The sequence below is a fragment of the Rana temporaria genome, chromosome 3, assembly GCF_905171775.1.
Source record: "Rana temporaria chromosome 3, aRanTem1.1, whole genome shotgun sequence".
Taxonomy (NCBI): Eukaryota; Metazoa; Chordata; class Amphibia; order Anura; family Ranidae; genus Rana; species Rana temporaria.
The window spans coordinates 113,659,101-113,674,829 of record NC_053491.1 but is presented as its reverse complement, the minus strand read 5'-3'; the positions used below and the strand labels follow the sequence as shown (position 1 = coordinate 113,674,829).

At 46.8% G+C, this 15,729-nt stretch overlaps 1 protein-coding gene across 1 annotated transcript in view; it reads right to left on the bottom strand.

Moving 5' to 3' along the window:
- Positions 1-8,341, bottom strand: part of GDI2 (GDP dissociation inhibitor 2) — a 44,833-nt gene extending 36,492 nt beyond the window's left edge. Inside the window, exon 1 of the mRNA XM_040343283.1 lies at positions 8,175-8,341. Within this exon, the coding sequence (XP_040199217.1) occupies positions 8,175-8,219 (45 nt within the window). The 5' untranslated portion in view covers positions 8,220-8,341. The remainder of the gene's footprint in view (positions 1-8,174) is intronic.
- Between the last annotated feature and the right edge of the window lie 7,388 nt (positions 8,342-15,729).

The window sequence follows — 15,729 nt, the reverse complement described above, 5'->3', positions numbered from 1 at the left end:
CATTATGCAGCTCTCTGTTCCAGCAGTTGAAGGAGAATGTCACGTTCAAAACAAAACAGAGTTGGGCCGAGTGCTGCTCAGCCATTCAGAGGAAGGCATTCTAAAAAGGAATACAAACCTTCCTCTGATTGGTGAGACAGCGCTTGCGACTATCAGCCTGTCTCTCCATCTCATCCAATTAGAGAATGCTTGGTTTTCATTCATAGAATACAATGCTTTCTTTGAATAGTAGAGCAGCGCTCAACCCGACTCCATTTTGCTACAGGAGCAGGATGGAAGTTCTCATCTCACTGCCATAACAGTGTTGTATACTGCATGTAGATGAAGCTACATACAATTTATACAGCCGCTGCAACTTAGTGAAGTAAATGGTTTGGACCAGCTTTAACCACTTCAATACCAGGCACTTATGCCCCTTCCTGCCCAAGCCAAATTATTAGCTTTCTGCGCTGTCGCTGTTTAAATGACAATTGCGCGGTCATGCTACACTGTACCCAAAACAGAATTTTTATCATTTTGTTCCCACAAATAGAGATTTCTTTTGGTGGTATTTGATCGCCTCTGGGGTTTTTATTTTTTTGCTATACAAATAAAAAAACTGAAAATTTGGAAAAATAAATAAAAAAATGTTTTTCCTGTTATAAAAATGTTGTAAATAAGTAAGTTTTCTCCTTCACTGATGAGCACTGATAAGGCGGCACTGATAAGGCAGCACCAATGAGGTGGCACTGATATGCACTCATGGGTGGCACTGATAGGAGACAGTTCTGGGCACTGAAAGGCTGCATTGGCGGGTACTTATGGGTGGCATTGATAGGCAGCACTGCTGGGCACTGACATGCGGCACTGATGGGTATCCCTGGTGGCACTGGCAGGGATTTTGAGTGGCACTGGTTGGCAGCTGCCTGGCCATTGATTGGCAGCTGCCTTGGCACAGATTGGCATTCCCTGGTGGTCCAGCGTGGATGCCCATCCCTGGTGGTCCTGGGCGGCATGCTGGTGGTCCTGTGCGGTGATCCGAGGGGGGGGGCTGCACTGATAAACCATCAGCACATACCCCCCTGTCAGGAGAGCAGCCGATCGACTCTACTCGCGTCTGTCAGACGTGAGTGATGAAAAGCCGATCAGCGGCTCTTCCCGTTTACATTGTGATCAGCCGTGATTGGACACGGCTGATCACGTGGTAAAGGGCCTCCGCCAGAGGCTCTTTATCGAGATCAGTGTAGCGGTGTGTCAGACGGACACACTGCATCACCGCGATACGTGCCCCCCCGGGCGTGCGGTGGCAGTTATCCTGCAGGACGTCAGTAGACGTCCAGTCAGGATAACGAAACCACTTCACTATTGCCCGGGCGGGAAGTGGTTAAATATGGAAATCGGCCTGAACGCTACGTCAAACATGCTTCATGCAGCTAGGATCGGTCATTAAACCCTTGAAGAATGAGCCTTGTTTAGATAAACCAGTGGCATGTCTAAATTAGAGAGTTGCCTCCTTCCTCTCCACTCTGCCATTTCTGCGCTCACTGAATATCCTAGATGCACTGCTGTCAGTTTCTAAATTAGAAGATGCTTAGTGCAAGATGAGCAGAAATCATCTGACACCATCATGGGTAGTTAGACCCCTTTTACACCGAAGGCAGTTTTTAGGCATTTTAGCTTTAGAAATAGCACCCAAAAACGGTCTCCCAGTCATTTGCATGAGTGCTTTCACACTGAGCCATGCGCTTGCAGGACATTGGAAAAAGTTCTGCAAGCAGTATCTTTGTGGTGGGTTTGAAGCACTGTAAAAAGCGCTCCAAAAAACGCCCCTACCCATTGAAATTAATAGGCAGTGCTTTGAAAGCACCACAAAAACAGATCACTTTTTTAAATTTTTTATTTAAGGTCACGTGACCAAAAAAAACAAAACACACCCCAATAGAGCTGCTAAAGCAGCACAAGAACGACCAGCGCTTTAGCGGCAGTTCAGTGTGAAAGTGGCCCTATGAGGAAAATACTATATTTTGAGTTGTCACCATGACACGTACATTGGGGAAATCTTCCAATGGGGACACTTGTGACAGTTGGGGTTTGATTTACTAAAACTGGAGTGCAAAATTTGGATCAGCTCTGCATGGTAGCCAATCGGCTAACTTCTGCTTGTTCAATTAAGCTTTGCCAAAAAAAAAAAAAAAAAAAAAAAAAAATATATATATGTCTGGCTCTAAAGTGGATGTAAACCGTAAAAGTGCAGCTAAATACCTTATTTTAGCTTTGCTGTAAAGAGGTCATGCGATCTTTCCCTGCTGCTTCCTGTCTGCAGGGAAAGGTTTGTGGGGGGAGACTCTAGCAACGAGTGCCTGCCCCCACAACCATAATCTGATCAGCTGTGTCCAAAGGGCACATCGATCACAGAGCGTGCTCGACACGCCCTACTAGAACTGGACAACCATGCTGTAGCCATCTTTTGGTTATAGCATGGTTGGCAAGTGGGAGGCGGATGCAGACAGCCGACAAAAGCCCAAGTGCCAGGACGCAATTTCTACTTGCCATGGCGACCTGGCACCTGGGATTTGTCAAGCCCTAGTTTAATGACACTTTAAATGTGCAGATGTAGCTAGTGTTTACTTATACACCCAGCTTAGTTGATTAGCTCTACGTTTTTTATTTATTTTAAAAAAAATTAAAGGTCATTCAATTCAGTCAGGCAATTCTTGCCAGCAGGCATGGACACAGTGGGGGAAGGGGAAGTAATAGAGAGTATCCAAGTATTTATTGCTTTCTGGGTTCCTGTTACAGAGATTCCCCCTCACTGAAAGTGAAATCAAAGAATACATTTTGGGTCACCACCAAACATGAATGGGGGGGAAAATATCCCATGGAGACACTAGTTCTGGTGAAAACCTGGTCATTTCCTCACTTTAAAAGGGATTTCCTCTCACTTCTTGTTTCAGCTATGGGACAGGAAGTGAAGGGAAATCCCTCTAAATGGGACAAAAAACAATGCAGGCTTTTTTTTTTTTTTTTGAATAAAGAAGTCAGATTTTTTTTTTTTTTTTTAATAAACAAAGAAAAGTTTTCCTTCAAGTAAGCCAGCATAATCCTGCAAAATATTAGAAACTACATTCTTTTACTGAAAAATTAAAACAAAATGGATCTGTTTGGGCCCCTTGTATGCTCCCCAGTGTGGCCCCTTACTTTAACTTTGGCTCACTGAGTAAGTAGTGCATGTATATTCATGTGCACCACTCTTAGACATCATTCAAGAGCCATTGTGATCCAACTGCACGTGTCCCTGACAGCATTTGTTGTGGACCCCAGACCCATCCCCCCCAAGTTTAGCACTGAGTAGTTAAACCACCCATTGATAAACTTGAGGGAGGACCCAGAATGAATGAGGTCAGGGACCCAAGCGCAGTTGGATCACATGCAGAAATCCATTTTGGGAGCGTGCCAAAAAGGACCTTTCTACATAATGAATGTAGTCATCCTCCTAAAGGACGCTAAAGCAGGGACGAATTAAAAACATTTTTTTCCAGATGTGTTGTCCAAATCTCCTATAAGGGACAAAGATCAATACAACTGATGCTACGGATTATTATTATAATTTTTTTCTTTAATAGTGTTTAGTGTCACTTTCAGTTCTACTTTAAAGCTGAACTCTGGTATAAGCAAATATTGTCAAAGAGCCATGTGTATTCCTTCTTGAATCTTTGTATATATTTTTTCCACATCTGTGCAGTAATCCAGTGTGTTACTTTACCTCTACAGAGGAGCTTCCTGTAATGAAGTCCAGACACTAGCACTCTTTCCTTGGGCGGGGTCACTGGTGTGGTCTCTGCCCTCTCCTGTAGTTTTTGCTCATGCAGCCTACTGAGCCCCTCCCACAGCTCTACACTGCACAGGCTATGCAGGACACAGTAATGTCAATGCTGCTTTTAAAAGGTAACATCTCAGTTTCCGTTTGCAAAAGCATTTGGTGTACAAAATGGAATTCATGGTGGGTATTAAGACATTTCCTTAAAGTGGTTGTAAACCCTTACATATACCCAGTGACATGACTGGCCTCAGGTGATGCAAACAAATTAAACAGATCCTCCTGTACAAGTTCTACCTGTATATCTTCAGCCATTTCTCATGTACAACCTCTTAAAGCACACCCTTTACACACAATTTCTGAGCTTCAGAAGGCAGGGGGCTGGGATGTCACACTCAGCATAGAATTGAGCAAGTGTAATCTGAGACCTGAGTGTAAAAAATGGACATATCCTCTCTGCGGTTTCACTGAGAAACACGCACGTGCAGTTAAGGATGTCAATCACCCGGAGGGGAGTCGGGGCATCAACCGGGATACCCTGGGGTCAGCACAGACTGTCAGAAGTGACTAATACAGATCGAGGAAGGACAAGGCAGACAGAAGTCACATTCAGTGCTGTAAGGTAAGGCAGGTACACGCCATAGAAGAACATTTTAAGTCTTCAATTCAGGGGTGGGATCAGGTTTAAAGGGGTTGTAAATCCTCATGTTTTTTTCACCTTAATGCATTAAAGTGAAAAAACTTCTGACAGTTACCTGCCCCCCTTTTACTCACCTGCCCCCCTTCGATCCCTTGGCAGAGACGCGCTCTAGCTCTCTGCCCAGCTCTTGATAGGATAGATTGATAACAGTGCAGCCATTGGCTCCCGCTGCTGTCAATCAAATCCAATAAGGTGGACACCAGGGGGCGGGGCCCGAGTCCGGCATTCTGTGTCTATAGACGCAAATTTAGAATTTGAGAGCCGGCCAGCAAGGTAACCCCCAGGGAGAGCACCTATGCGGGTAGGAGCCGCCAGAAGACAAATGATCGGGCCACACTGTACAGAACGAACTGCACAGTGGCGGCAAGTATGATGTTTGTTATTTAAAAACAAAAAACAAACACAAAGATTTACAAACCCTTTAACCTTTCAATTTTTAGATGTACATAGTACTTTTAGAGCCGGTTCACACAAGGGCAACACTACTTTCAGCGCGACTTTGGGAGGCAACTTGAACATAACTTGAGTATGAATCACAACACGACTTGAAGTCGCCTCCAGGAAGGGGGACTCCATGCCAAATTTTAAATAAAAAAAAAACGGCATGGGTTCCCCCTCCAAGAGCATACCAGATTCATAGGTCTGGTATGGATTTCAAGGGTAACCCCCAAACGGCATGGGGGTTCCCACCAAATATGGGGACAAGGGCCTCTTCCCGACAACCCTGGCTGTTTGTTGTCGGGGTCTGTGGGTGGGGGGCTTATCGGAATCTGGAAGAAAAATGTCAATAAAAAAACAATACACAGGTTTTTAAAATAGTTTAAAAGGCAGCTCCGGGGGTCTTCCGACTTCTCTCTTCTGCCGGGCACTACCGCTGTCTTCTTTCAGCTCTTTTACCAGTGGGGGCCCGGTCTTCTCCCTTCTTCCGACTTTGGGGGGTCTTCTTCCGACTTCTCCGCTCTCTTCTCCCTTCTGCCGGGCACCACCACTGTCTTCTTTCAGCTCTTTCACCAGCGGGGGCCCGGTCTTGTGCGTCGCCTTCTCTTCTTGGATGTTAACTCGATGCTCCCTCCCGCTGTAATGCCGGGTGTGCGGTGATTTATATAGGCCTCTTATGACATCACAGTACCAGCATGCTCCAGGGGGTGACCACCCGGAGCATGCTGGGACTGTGACGTCATAAGAGGCCTATATAAATCGCCACACACCGCACACCCGGCATTACAGCAGGAGGGAGCGTCGAGTCAACATCCAAGAAGGGAAGAAGGCGACGCAGAAGACCGGGCCCCCGCTGGTGAAAGCTGAAAGACGACAGCGGTGGTGCCCGGCAGAAGGGAGAAGAGAGCGGAGAAGTCGGAAGAAGACCCCCCAAAGTCGGATGAAGGGAGAAGACCGGGCCTCCGCTGGTAAAAGAGCTGTAAGACAGCGAGGGTGCCCGGCAGAAGAGAAGTCGGAAGACCCCCAAAGTCGGAAGAAGACCCCCGGAGCTGCCTAATAAACAATTTTAAAAACCTGTGTAGTGTTTTTTTATTGACATTTTTCTTCCACCAGGTGAATGGGTAGGGGTACGATGTACCCAATACTCATTCACATAGGTTGGGGGGCCAGGATCTGGGGACCCCCTTATTAAAGGGGGCTCCCAGATTCCGATAAGCCCCCTGTCCGCAGACCCCGACAACCAACGGCAGGGTTGTCAGGAAGAGGCCCTTGTCCCCATCAACATGGGAGCAAGGGGCTTTCGGGTGGGGGGGCCGCAGGGCACCCCCCTGCCCCAAAGCACCCACCCCCCTATGTTGTGGGCATGCTGCCCGGTACGGCTCAGGGGGGGGGGGGGGCGCTCGCTCGTCCCCACCCCTTTCCTGACCGGCCGGTCTGCGTGCTCAGATAAGGGTCTGGTATGGATTTGGGGGGAACCCCCACACCGATTTTTCGGCATAGGGGGTTCCTCTTGAAATCCATACCTAAGGGCCTGGTATGCCCTTGGAGGGGAACCCACGCCGGTTTTTATTTAAAATTTGGCGTGGAGTTACCCTGTGGGAGGCAGGAGCCTCACACTGGGGCGACTTCCTGTAAAGTTGCCTTACTGAACGGGCATCAGACTTGGAGGCAACTTCATTGAAATCAATGAGTACAGGTCGCCTAGAAGTCGGATTGAAGTAGTACAGGAACCTTTTCTGAAGTCGTGGCTACTTCAGTCGTGTACATTAAGACGGCTCCCATTCACTTCCATTTATTTTCTCGACCGGGCGACTTGAAGTCGGATCCCAGGTCACCCCAGTGTGAACCGGCTCTTAGGTTCCATGCACACTGGGCTTAAAAAAATGTCTGTTCCCTTTGAAATAAAAAACGTCCATATAGAGCATTTTTTGTACAAAATTTAGACGAGTGAGCTTCAATCAGAAACATGAATGAGGTTCCTTTCACACAGGGCTGTCCGTGCACGGGCTCCGCTTTGCTGAGCGGGGAACACTCCGTTGATCCCCGCTGAGCAGGCAGATGACAGGTCAGTCTTTGTACACTGTGCAGGGACCGACGTGTCAGAGCGCCACTCTCCCCCATGGGGGATCGGATGACGATGGACCGTAGAGTCCGTTGTCATCCGATCGACGGATGGAAGGAAGGTAGGGGTTGCCTCCAAACACACTTTAGCGGATCAGATGTCAGCAAGTATTTTACTCGTCGAAACTTTGTACAAAAACCGCAGAGGTGATCAAATACCACCAGAAGAAAGCTATATTTGTGGGTAAAAATGTATAATTTCATATGGGTACAGTGTTGCATGACTGCGCAATTGTCATTCAAAGTGTGACAGCGCTGAAAAATGGCTTGAGCAGGAAGGGGGTGAAAGTGCCCGGTAGGCAAGTGGTTAAAGGCTTTAGAATGCAGAGAGGCGGGGCAGGGCTTCTGGCCATGTGACCACCGCAATTGGCTATCACATGATCAGAAAGCTCCCGGTCACTGTGCACGCTCACACCTTTGTTTAACGTAAACATGCAGCAGCTCGACGCAGAGAAGCCACATATTTGCATGCGCTTGATGCCAAAAAAAAAAGGAGCCCAGAAGGTGGCATGCACATGGTTTTTTGCCACACGATCAGAAAACTCCCAATCGCAAACAGCGTTTGGGAGGTTTCCATTAGCTGCCGGTCACTGTCAGGAGGGCGCATCTTGCACGCTCTATCTAATGAACGCAAACATGCAGCCGCTCAGCCCAGAGGGGACACATATTTGCGCATGCTCGGGGCCAACAGGTTAAAGATTAGAGGGAGGTGACATGCACCTAGTTGGACTTAACACATAGTATGCCATGTAATTCAGCTTAAAAAATAATCGCAAAGCACTGCAGGCTTGGCAATGTGTACTCCAATCAGCACCATTAGGTAGGCGGTAAATTTGCTGATCAATTGCCCATTTGTACCGCTCCCTAACAGATGAAAGGTTGTCCCTCCCCTCCATAGGCATACAGGTTAGAAGAGGTGCAGTCAGTGCACACAGCCGTCCGCCATTGTATGAGGCGGCCGGTCACCGTCCAGGGAGGTCACGTGTCACAAAGACACGGCGCTGTGTGCACTGTCACCAGAAGGGCCGGACCGTGTGGGGAGTGTCCACCGTCTGTAGGCCCGGCTCTGCCGAGGAGTAAAGGACTACAAGGCGGACGGATGTCCGGGCACGTTCTCACCGTCAGGCCGGTACCGAGCACGATGACGTCGTATTCCTCATTCATGTTGTCGGGCTGCGGAGAAGTTGGGGTGTCAGAAAGCAGGAACAGCCGGGGACGCGCTCACTGACTGTACCTATGGCGGCTCCGGAAGCGTTAACAGAAACGGAACGGCGGCGCGCACGGATCACCACTCCCAACTTACACCCGCACGTCACTAAGCAGCCAATCAGGGACGTAGACAGGGGCGTGCCGCTGTCAATCTGTGCGCTCTCTGTAACGACAGTATCCACTTCCTGCTACGTCACCCCAGTCAAGTTCATTGGCTGCTGGCTTTGATAGAGCATATGCGGTGTACTGTCACCTGATTACTCAATAAACTTTATTAAAAAATACTGTATTGCATATATATGAACAGAAATGGTCATAATGGTCTATACCCTAATAATAACCATTCTTTTTCTTTTTTTTTCTCTCTGATATGGCCCTCTGTGCTCACCCTGAGTTTTATTCTAAGAAACACCCCTGCTATGTACATCAACGCCTATTCTACCTGTATGTTGTTATGATTATACCTTTATGTCATAATTCTTGATTGCAATGATTGTTCTCAATGATGTCATTTCTCCATTTTTGTATACATTACCTTCCAATAAACTTTTGTAAACAAAAAAAAAAAAAAAAAATACTGTATGTGGGGCAGTAAAGCCTTACATATGGCCTGTACACACGATCCGAAAATCGTAGGGAAAATCGACACGATCGTACGATAATCAGATCGTTAGTACACAGCTTTCGCGAGTCCATCGCAACAGTTCATCCGATCGGACAAACAAAAAGTTTTCTCATATGATACCAGATTGTACGATTTTCGTTTAATCAGCACAGTTGTCCACATATACAATATAAATACACTACAACCGTTGCTCCCAACTGTCCCTAATACGAGGGACTGTCCCTGCTTTGGAGCAATGTCCCTCTTTCCTCCTCATTTTGGTCTGATCTACATAGTTGTATACAGTGGCGGCTGGTGCTCCAAATTTTTGGGGGGCGCAAACAAACAAACAAAAAAACAACAATTGCAGCCTCACAGTGCCCATCATACACAGCTACTGTGCCCATCAATTGCAGTCACTGTGCCCATCAAAGGCAGCCACTGTGCTCATCATACACAGCTACTGTGCCCATCAATTGCAGCCACTGTGCCATGCCATCAATTGTCGCCACTGTGCCATGCCATCAAACGCAGCCACTGTGCTATCAATTGTCACCACTGTGCCCATCAATTGTTGTCACCACTGTGCCATGCCAAACGCAGCCACTGTGCCATGCCATCAAACGTTACCACTATGCCCATCAATTGTTGTCACCACTGTGCCCATCAATTGTTGTCACCATTGTGCCCATCAATTGTTGTCACCACTGTGCCCATCAATTGTACTCACCACTGTGCCCTGTTAAATTCTGCCACTGTGCCCTGTAAAATGCCCTCCCAATTTCAGCCCGGCACTTACCTTTTTGGGGTCAGACATCCTGCTTCCATTGTCCCTCGACGTCTTCTCCCGCCCTCGATGACGCTTCAGCCAATCAGGTTACCAGAACCGGTGAACCTGATTGGCTGAGACGCCTGTCAGTCTTATACAAGGAGCGCATCCCTAGAGCGTTCCTTGTATAAGCTTCCGGGACCCGAGGGCTGTACTCGGAAAAGCCTATCAGAGCCGTTGGCTCTGATAGGCACTTCCGTACAGCCAACCAGCTGCCGTTATTCAGATGGTCGGACATGAGCGCCGACCATCTGAATAGAACAGCGGCAGCGGCGATAATAACATAGATTCGTGCAATGCTTGAATCTGTTATTAGACTCAGTGGCGGTGAGAGCCAGAGGGGGCGGCGCTCCAGCGCCCTCTATGGACGAATTGCCACTGGTTGTATATAAAATGCACTTTTTATCTTTCAAAAAGTGTTTCCCAGTGCTAAACCTTTCATCCAATTTTTAAATTGCTGCATTTGTACATTTTAAAAGCCAATATAAAGGAATAGTAGTGATAAAAAAAAGTAATTTTGGTTTAATTAACCTTTTGTTTGGTTAATTCTCCTTTAAGGGGGTGTGGCAGGGGGTGTGTCCAATGCCTACATACATTTGCTAGTAGGTGTCCCTCATTCCCATCTCAAAATGTTGGGAGGTATGACTACAACACATGACATCACTTCCCATTTTTTATTCTGTCGTACGAGCATTTTTATTACTTAACCACTTGCTTACTGTGCACATACACCCCCTTCCTGCCCAGACGAGATTTTAGCTTCCAGCACTGCGTCGCTTTAACTGACAATTGCGCCGCTGTGCGACGTGGCTCCCAAACAAAATTGACGTCCTTTTTTCCCCCACAAATAGAGCTTTCTTTTGGTGGTATTTGATCGCCTGTGCGGTTCTTATTTTTTGGGCTATAAACAAAAAAGAGCGTCAATTTTGAAAAAAAAAAACACATTTATTTTTACTTTTTGCTATAATAAATATCCCATTTTTTTAAAAAATATATATATATTTTTTTCTCAGTTTAGGCCGATACGTATTATTCTACATATTTTTGGTAAAAAAAAAAAAAATTGCAATAACCTGGTTTGCGCAAAAGTTATATTGCCTACAAAATAAGGGACATAATGATTTTTTTTTTTTTACTAGGAATGGCGACGATCTGCGTTTTTTTTTCGGGACTGCGACATTATAGCGGACACATCGGACACTTTTGACACATTTTTGGGACCATTCACATTTATACAGTGAACAGTGCTATAAATATGCATTGATTACTGTATAAATGTGACTGGCAGGGAAGGGGTTAACCACTAGGGGGCGGGGAAGGGGTTAAATGTGTATCCTGGGTGTGTTCTAACTGTGTGGGGGGAGGGGGGTGACTGGGGGAAGTGACTGATCTGTGTCCCTATGTACAAGAGACACAGATCGGTCTCCTATCTCACTGACAGGATGTGAAGCTCTGTGTTTACACACAGAGCTCCACGTCCCTGCTCAGTTAATGAGCAATCGCGGGTGCCCGGCGGCCATCGCGGCCGCCGGGCACGCGCACTGTGTTCCCAGTGACGCGAAGGGTGCGTGCGCACGCCACCGGCGGCGCGCGCGCGCCCTAGAGGCTTTAAGTGACAGGATGTCATATGAAGTCCTGTCAGAACAATAGAACAAATGACGGCGGGCGGGTGTCAAGTGGTTAAGTAAACTCTTCAGGTTCAATATATGACTTGCATGCAAAAAATCTGTCGTACGATTTTCGGATCGTGTGTACGGGACATAAGCTGCCCAGTTCTGAAGTCTATCACGCCTTTATTCATAGAGATTAAAATGTCCTAAAGCTGGCCATACACACTATAAGCTGATTGTACAATCACCTTTAGCTTTACCAAAACTTTACATTAGGACAAACCTAAACAATCCATCCAATTAGCATGACATCAGACAGGCCCCTACACTACACAGTCTATGGTAGTTCCAATGATGGCCGTACACAACAACATTTTTTCAATTGATCCGTGATTCAATCAAAATGACTAAAGTGGATGTAAACCCCAATTTATTTATTTATTTTGATGTCACAATGTAGAGTACAAGATTTCCTAGCATCTGTGCCCAGTCTTGCCACACAGAGTTAATCCAGCTCTGAGCAATCCTCTTTTATTGTTCAGTGAAAATTAACAGACTTCCAGATAAAAACCTGTCTAAATAAAAAGTCCATTCCTCTCTCCTTGCTTTGAGTGACAGGTTATTTACATATCTAGCTTGGACGTGTTTATCATATGTTATGTTATATTTATCATAATATGAGGTGATCCACAGTTCATTGTATATTACCAGGATGTGTTATGTGGGGGAGGGGTGGATTTCTCACTATTTATACTGTGCAGGTGGCACCGACGGGTGGTGGGAACTGGCAGGTGGCACTGATGGCTGGCGGGCACTGGCAGGTGGCACTAACGGCTGTCGGGCACTGGCAGGTGGCACTAATGGCTGTCTCTGGCAGATGTCACTGATGGCTGGCGGGGACAGGCAGGTGGCACTGATGGCTGGTGGGCACTGATAGGTGACATTTATGGGCACCGATGGTCAGGCACTAAAATGCCATTAGGGAAGGCTGCCTGCAAAGCCCATCCTGGTACTCCTTGCACTCGGCTGCATAACAGCAGCAGCGGCCATCTTGTTACACCCAGACCATGGGCTGGGTGTAACAAGATGTCCGCTGCTGGCATACTGTGGCAGAGTGCAGGGTGTACCAAGATGGGCATCTCTGACGGCAACACAGAGCGTAATTTCTGCGACCGAACGTGACGGCTCTGGTCGCCCTGAACTCTGAACTCCCTGCCAGCTCGACGCGCCACCCTCTGCTCCGCCATCTATCGGCTAAGGCTTCAGGAGCATTTGTGTGAGTGCAAGTACTCACGCAAATGCTTGGTATCTGACAACCCTAATAATTATATTACTAAGAAATATTAAACGTAAAAAACTTTCAATATACTAAGTCATGTTGCTTTAAATTTTTGTAATGGTATCCTAATAGAGTTTGTTACATACACCACAGCATGTCATGGGCATCTTGGAGGGAACACAGAGTTAACCCCCACGGGCTCCTCAGGCTTCTCCTCCACCAGACAAGCTGACAAAAATTACACCGGTGAATCAGCAGTCTTCCTGGTAGGTTTCTAGGAATGAATGTAGATGTTAGAATACAGTTGATGTTTAAACTTATATTTTACTTGAGATAATTGTCCTCCCTGCCCACTCTCATTGCCCATGACATGCTGTGGTGTATGTAACAAGCTCTATTGGGATACCATTAGGCCCCATGCACACGAGACGCTGGTAAACGCGTGTTCAGAGGCAGTTGGACAGCTTTTTCAACTGCCCCTGAACACATTCAATGTTATCCTATGTGTCCATGCACACAGTCTCGTTTATTGCCGTTTTTAGGTAGTTGTTTTTAACCTCGTTTTTCCAGAAGCAAAAAAATGGGTTCAGACACAAAACGCGGTACCAGCGTTTTGCCACGATTTCGTTTATAGGTGTTTTTAAAGGTCACCTATTTTTTTACATTAGAAATCTCAAAAATGATGGCAAATGATGAAAAAACATAAAAAAAACGTATTTGCTTGCATTGCATTGTGGACAATCCACAATTTGTGGCAGGTGACGTGGCCAGGAGACTTAGCCAGTGGAAAATACACAACTTCTGGCAGGTGACATGGCCAAGTGACATGGCAAGTGGACAATCCACAACTTGTGGCAGGTGACGTGGTCAGTGGACAATCCACAACTTGTGGCCAGGCGACGTTGCAGGTGACGTGACAAGTGGACAATCCGCAAATTGTGGCAGGTGACGTGGCAAGTGGATAATCCACAACTTGTGGCAGGTGACATGGCAAGTGGACAATCCACAACTTGTGACAGGTGTCATGGTCAGGTGACGTGGCAAGTGGACAATCCACAACTTGTGGCAGGTGACGTGGCCAGGTGATGTGGCAGGTGACGTGGCCAGTGGAAATCCACAACTTGTGGCAGGTGACGTGGCAAGTGAACAATCCACAACTTGTGGCAGGTAATGTGGCCAGTGGACAATCCACAACTTGTGGCCAGGTGAAGTGACAAGTGGACAATCCGCAACTTGTGGCAGGTGGCAAGTGGACAATCCAAAACTTGTGGCAGGTGACATGACCAGGTGATTTTGCAAGTGGATAATCCACAACTTGTGGCAGGTGACGTGGCAAGTGGACAATCCACAACTTGTGGCAGGTGTCGTGGTCAGGTGGCGTGGCAAGTGGACAATCCACAACTTGTGGCAGGTGACGTGGCCAGTTGATGTGGCAGGTGACGTGGCTAGTGGACAATCCACAACTTGTGGCAGGTGACGTGGCAAGTGAACAATCCACAACTTGTGGCAGGTAACGTGGCCAGTGGACAATCCACAACTTGTGGCCAGGTGACGTGGCAAGTGGACAATCTGCAACTTGTGGCAGGTGGCAAGTGGACAATCCAAAACTTGTGGCAGGTGACATGACCAGGTGATTTTGCAAGTGGATAATCCACAACTTGTGGCAGGTGACGTGGCAAGTGGACAATCCACAACTTGTGGCAGGTGTCGTGGTCAGGTGGCGTGGCAAGTGGACAATCCACAACTTGTGGAAGGTGACGTGGCCAGTTGATGTGGCAGGTGATGTGGCCAGTGGACAATCCACAACTTGTGGCAGGTGACGTGGCAAGTGAACAATCCACAACTTGTGGCAGGTAACGTGGCCAATCCACAACTTGTGGCCAGGTGACGTGAACAGGTGGCGTGGCAAGTGGACAATCCGCAACTTGTGGCAGGTGGCGTGGCAAGTGGACAATCCACAACTTGTGGCAGGTGACATGGCCAGGTGATTTGGCAGGTGACGTGGCCAGTGGACAATCAACAACTTGTGGCCAGGTGATGTGGCAGGTGACTCGGCAAGTGGACAATCCACAATTTGTGGCAGGTGGCGTGGCCAGGTGACGTGGCAAGTGGACAATTCATAACTTGTGGCAGGTGATGTGGCAAGTGACACGCTAAATACAAGTACACTGCTGCTCTCTCAGCTGCTACTCACTCTGGTCTCACAAAATGGCTGAAATGGTTAAATAATACAGTTTTTTGAGCTTAGGGAGGGTCTTATGTTTCTTAACTAAACGCTTATAAACGCAAACGTGATAAAACGCAGTACAACGCCGCGAAATTCGCGGCCAAACGGGCATTTTAAACACCGATTTTAGCCTTTAAAAATGTGTGTTCAGCAAAGTATGTACCGGCGTCCCGTGTGCATGGGGCCTTACAAAAAATTAAAGCAACATGACTTTTAATATTGCTTGGTAATAGAATTATTTGTTAATGTTTATATATGTTATTTGTCAATAATATGTTTGTATATCTTTGCAGTATATGTACAAATTTGTGCCCCAATCTAAGGCCCTGATGAAGCGGGATTCCATGTGAAACACGTTGGTACGTTTTCTTGATTCTTCGGACTTACAGTAGTTTTAACCAGTTGTATTCAACTTTTTTAAATATAACCATTTGTATATGTAAATTAAAGATTTGTTTATTTTCAAAAGCCGTTTTGGTATGTGTATTTATTAGACCCTGCATGCTACATGTAAAGTCCCACTTCATTTTTGTTCTCATTCAGAAATTGTCTTATATGGGATGGCACCTTTGTAGGGTCACTATTGCCTCACATTCATCCCTCAAACTCTTCTAACAGTGAACATAAATGTGTTTCTTTACAATGCTTATATAAATAGAGATGAATGAAGGCTTGTTCTAGGCTTACAGTAGTTTACACCTGCATTACTCTCTGCAAAGCAATCCACAAGGCCTCCTGGATACCTGTTTTTTGGGGGTTTTTGACAGCCAAAGGTTTTCAATGGGAATACCGCCCCGCAAGCTTCGTGTTGGGCTCACGGTTGCAGCATGGCCCCATTCATGTGACAGGGGGGTATAATTTTTGCATGTGTACAACCCCATCTGGCTCCCTTTGCAACTTATGGCAAAACCTTACC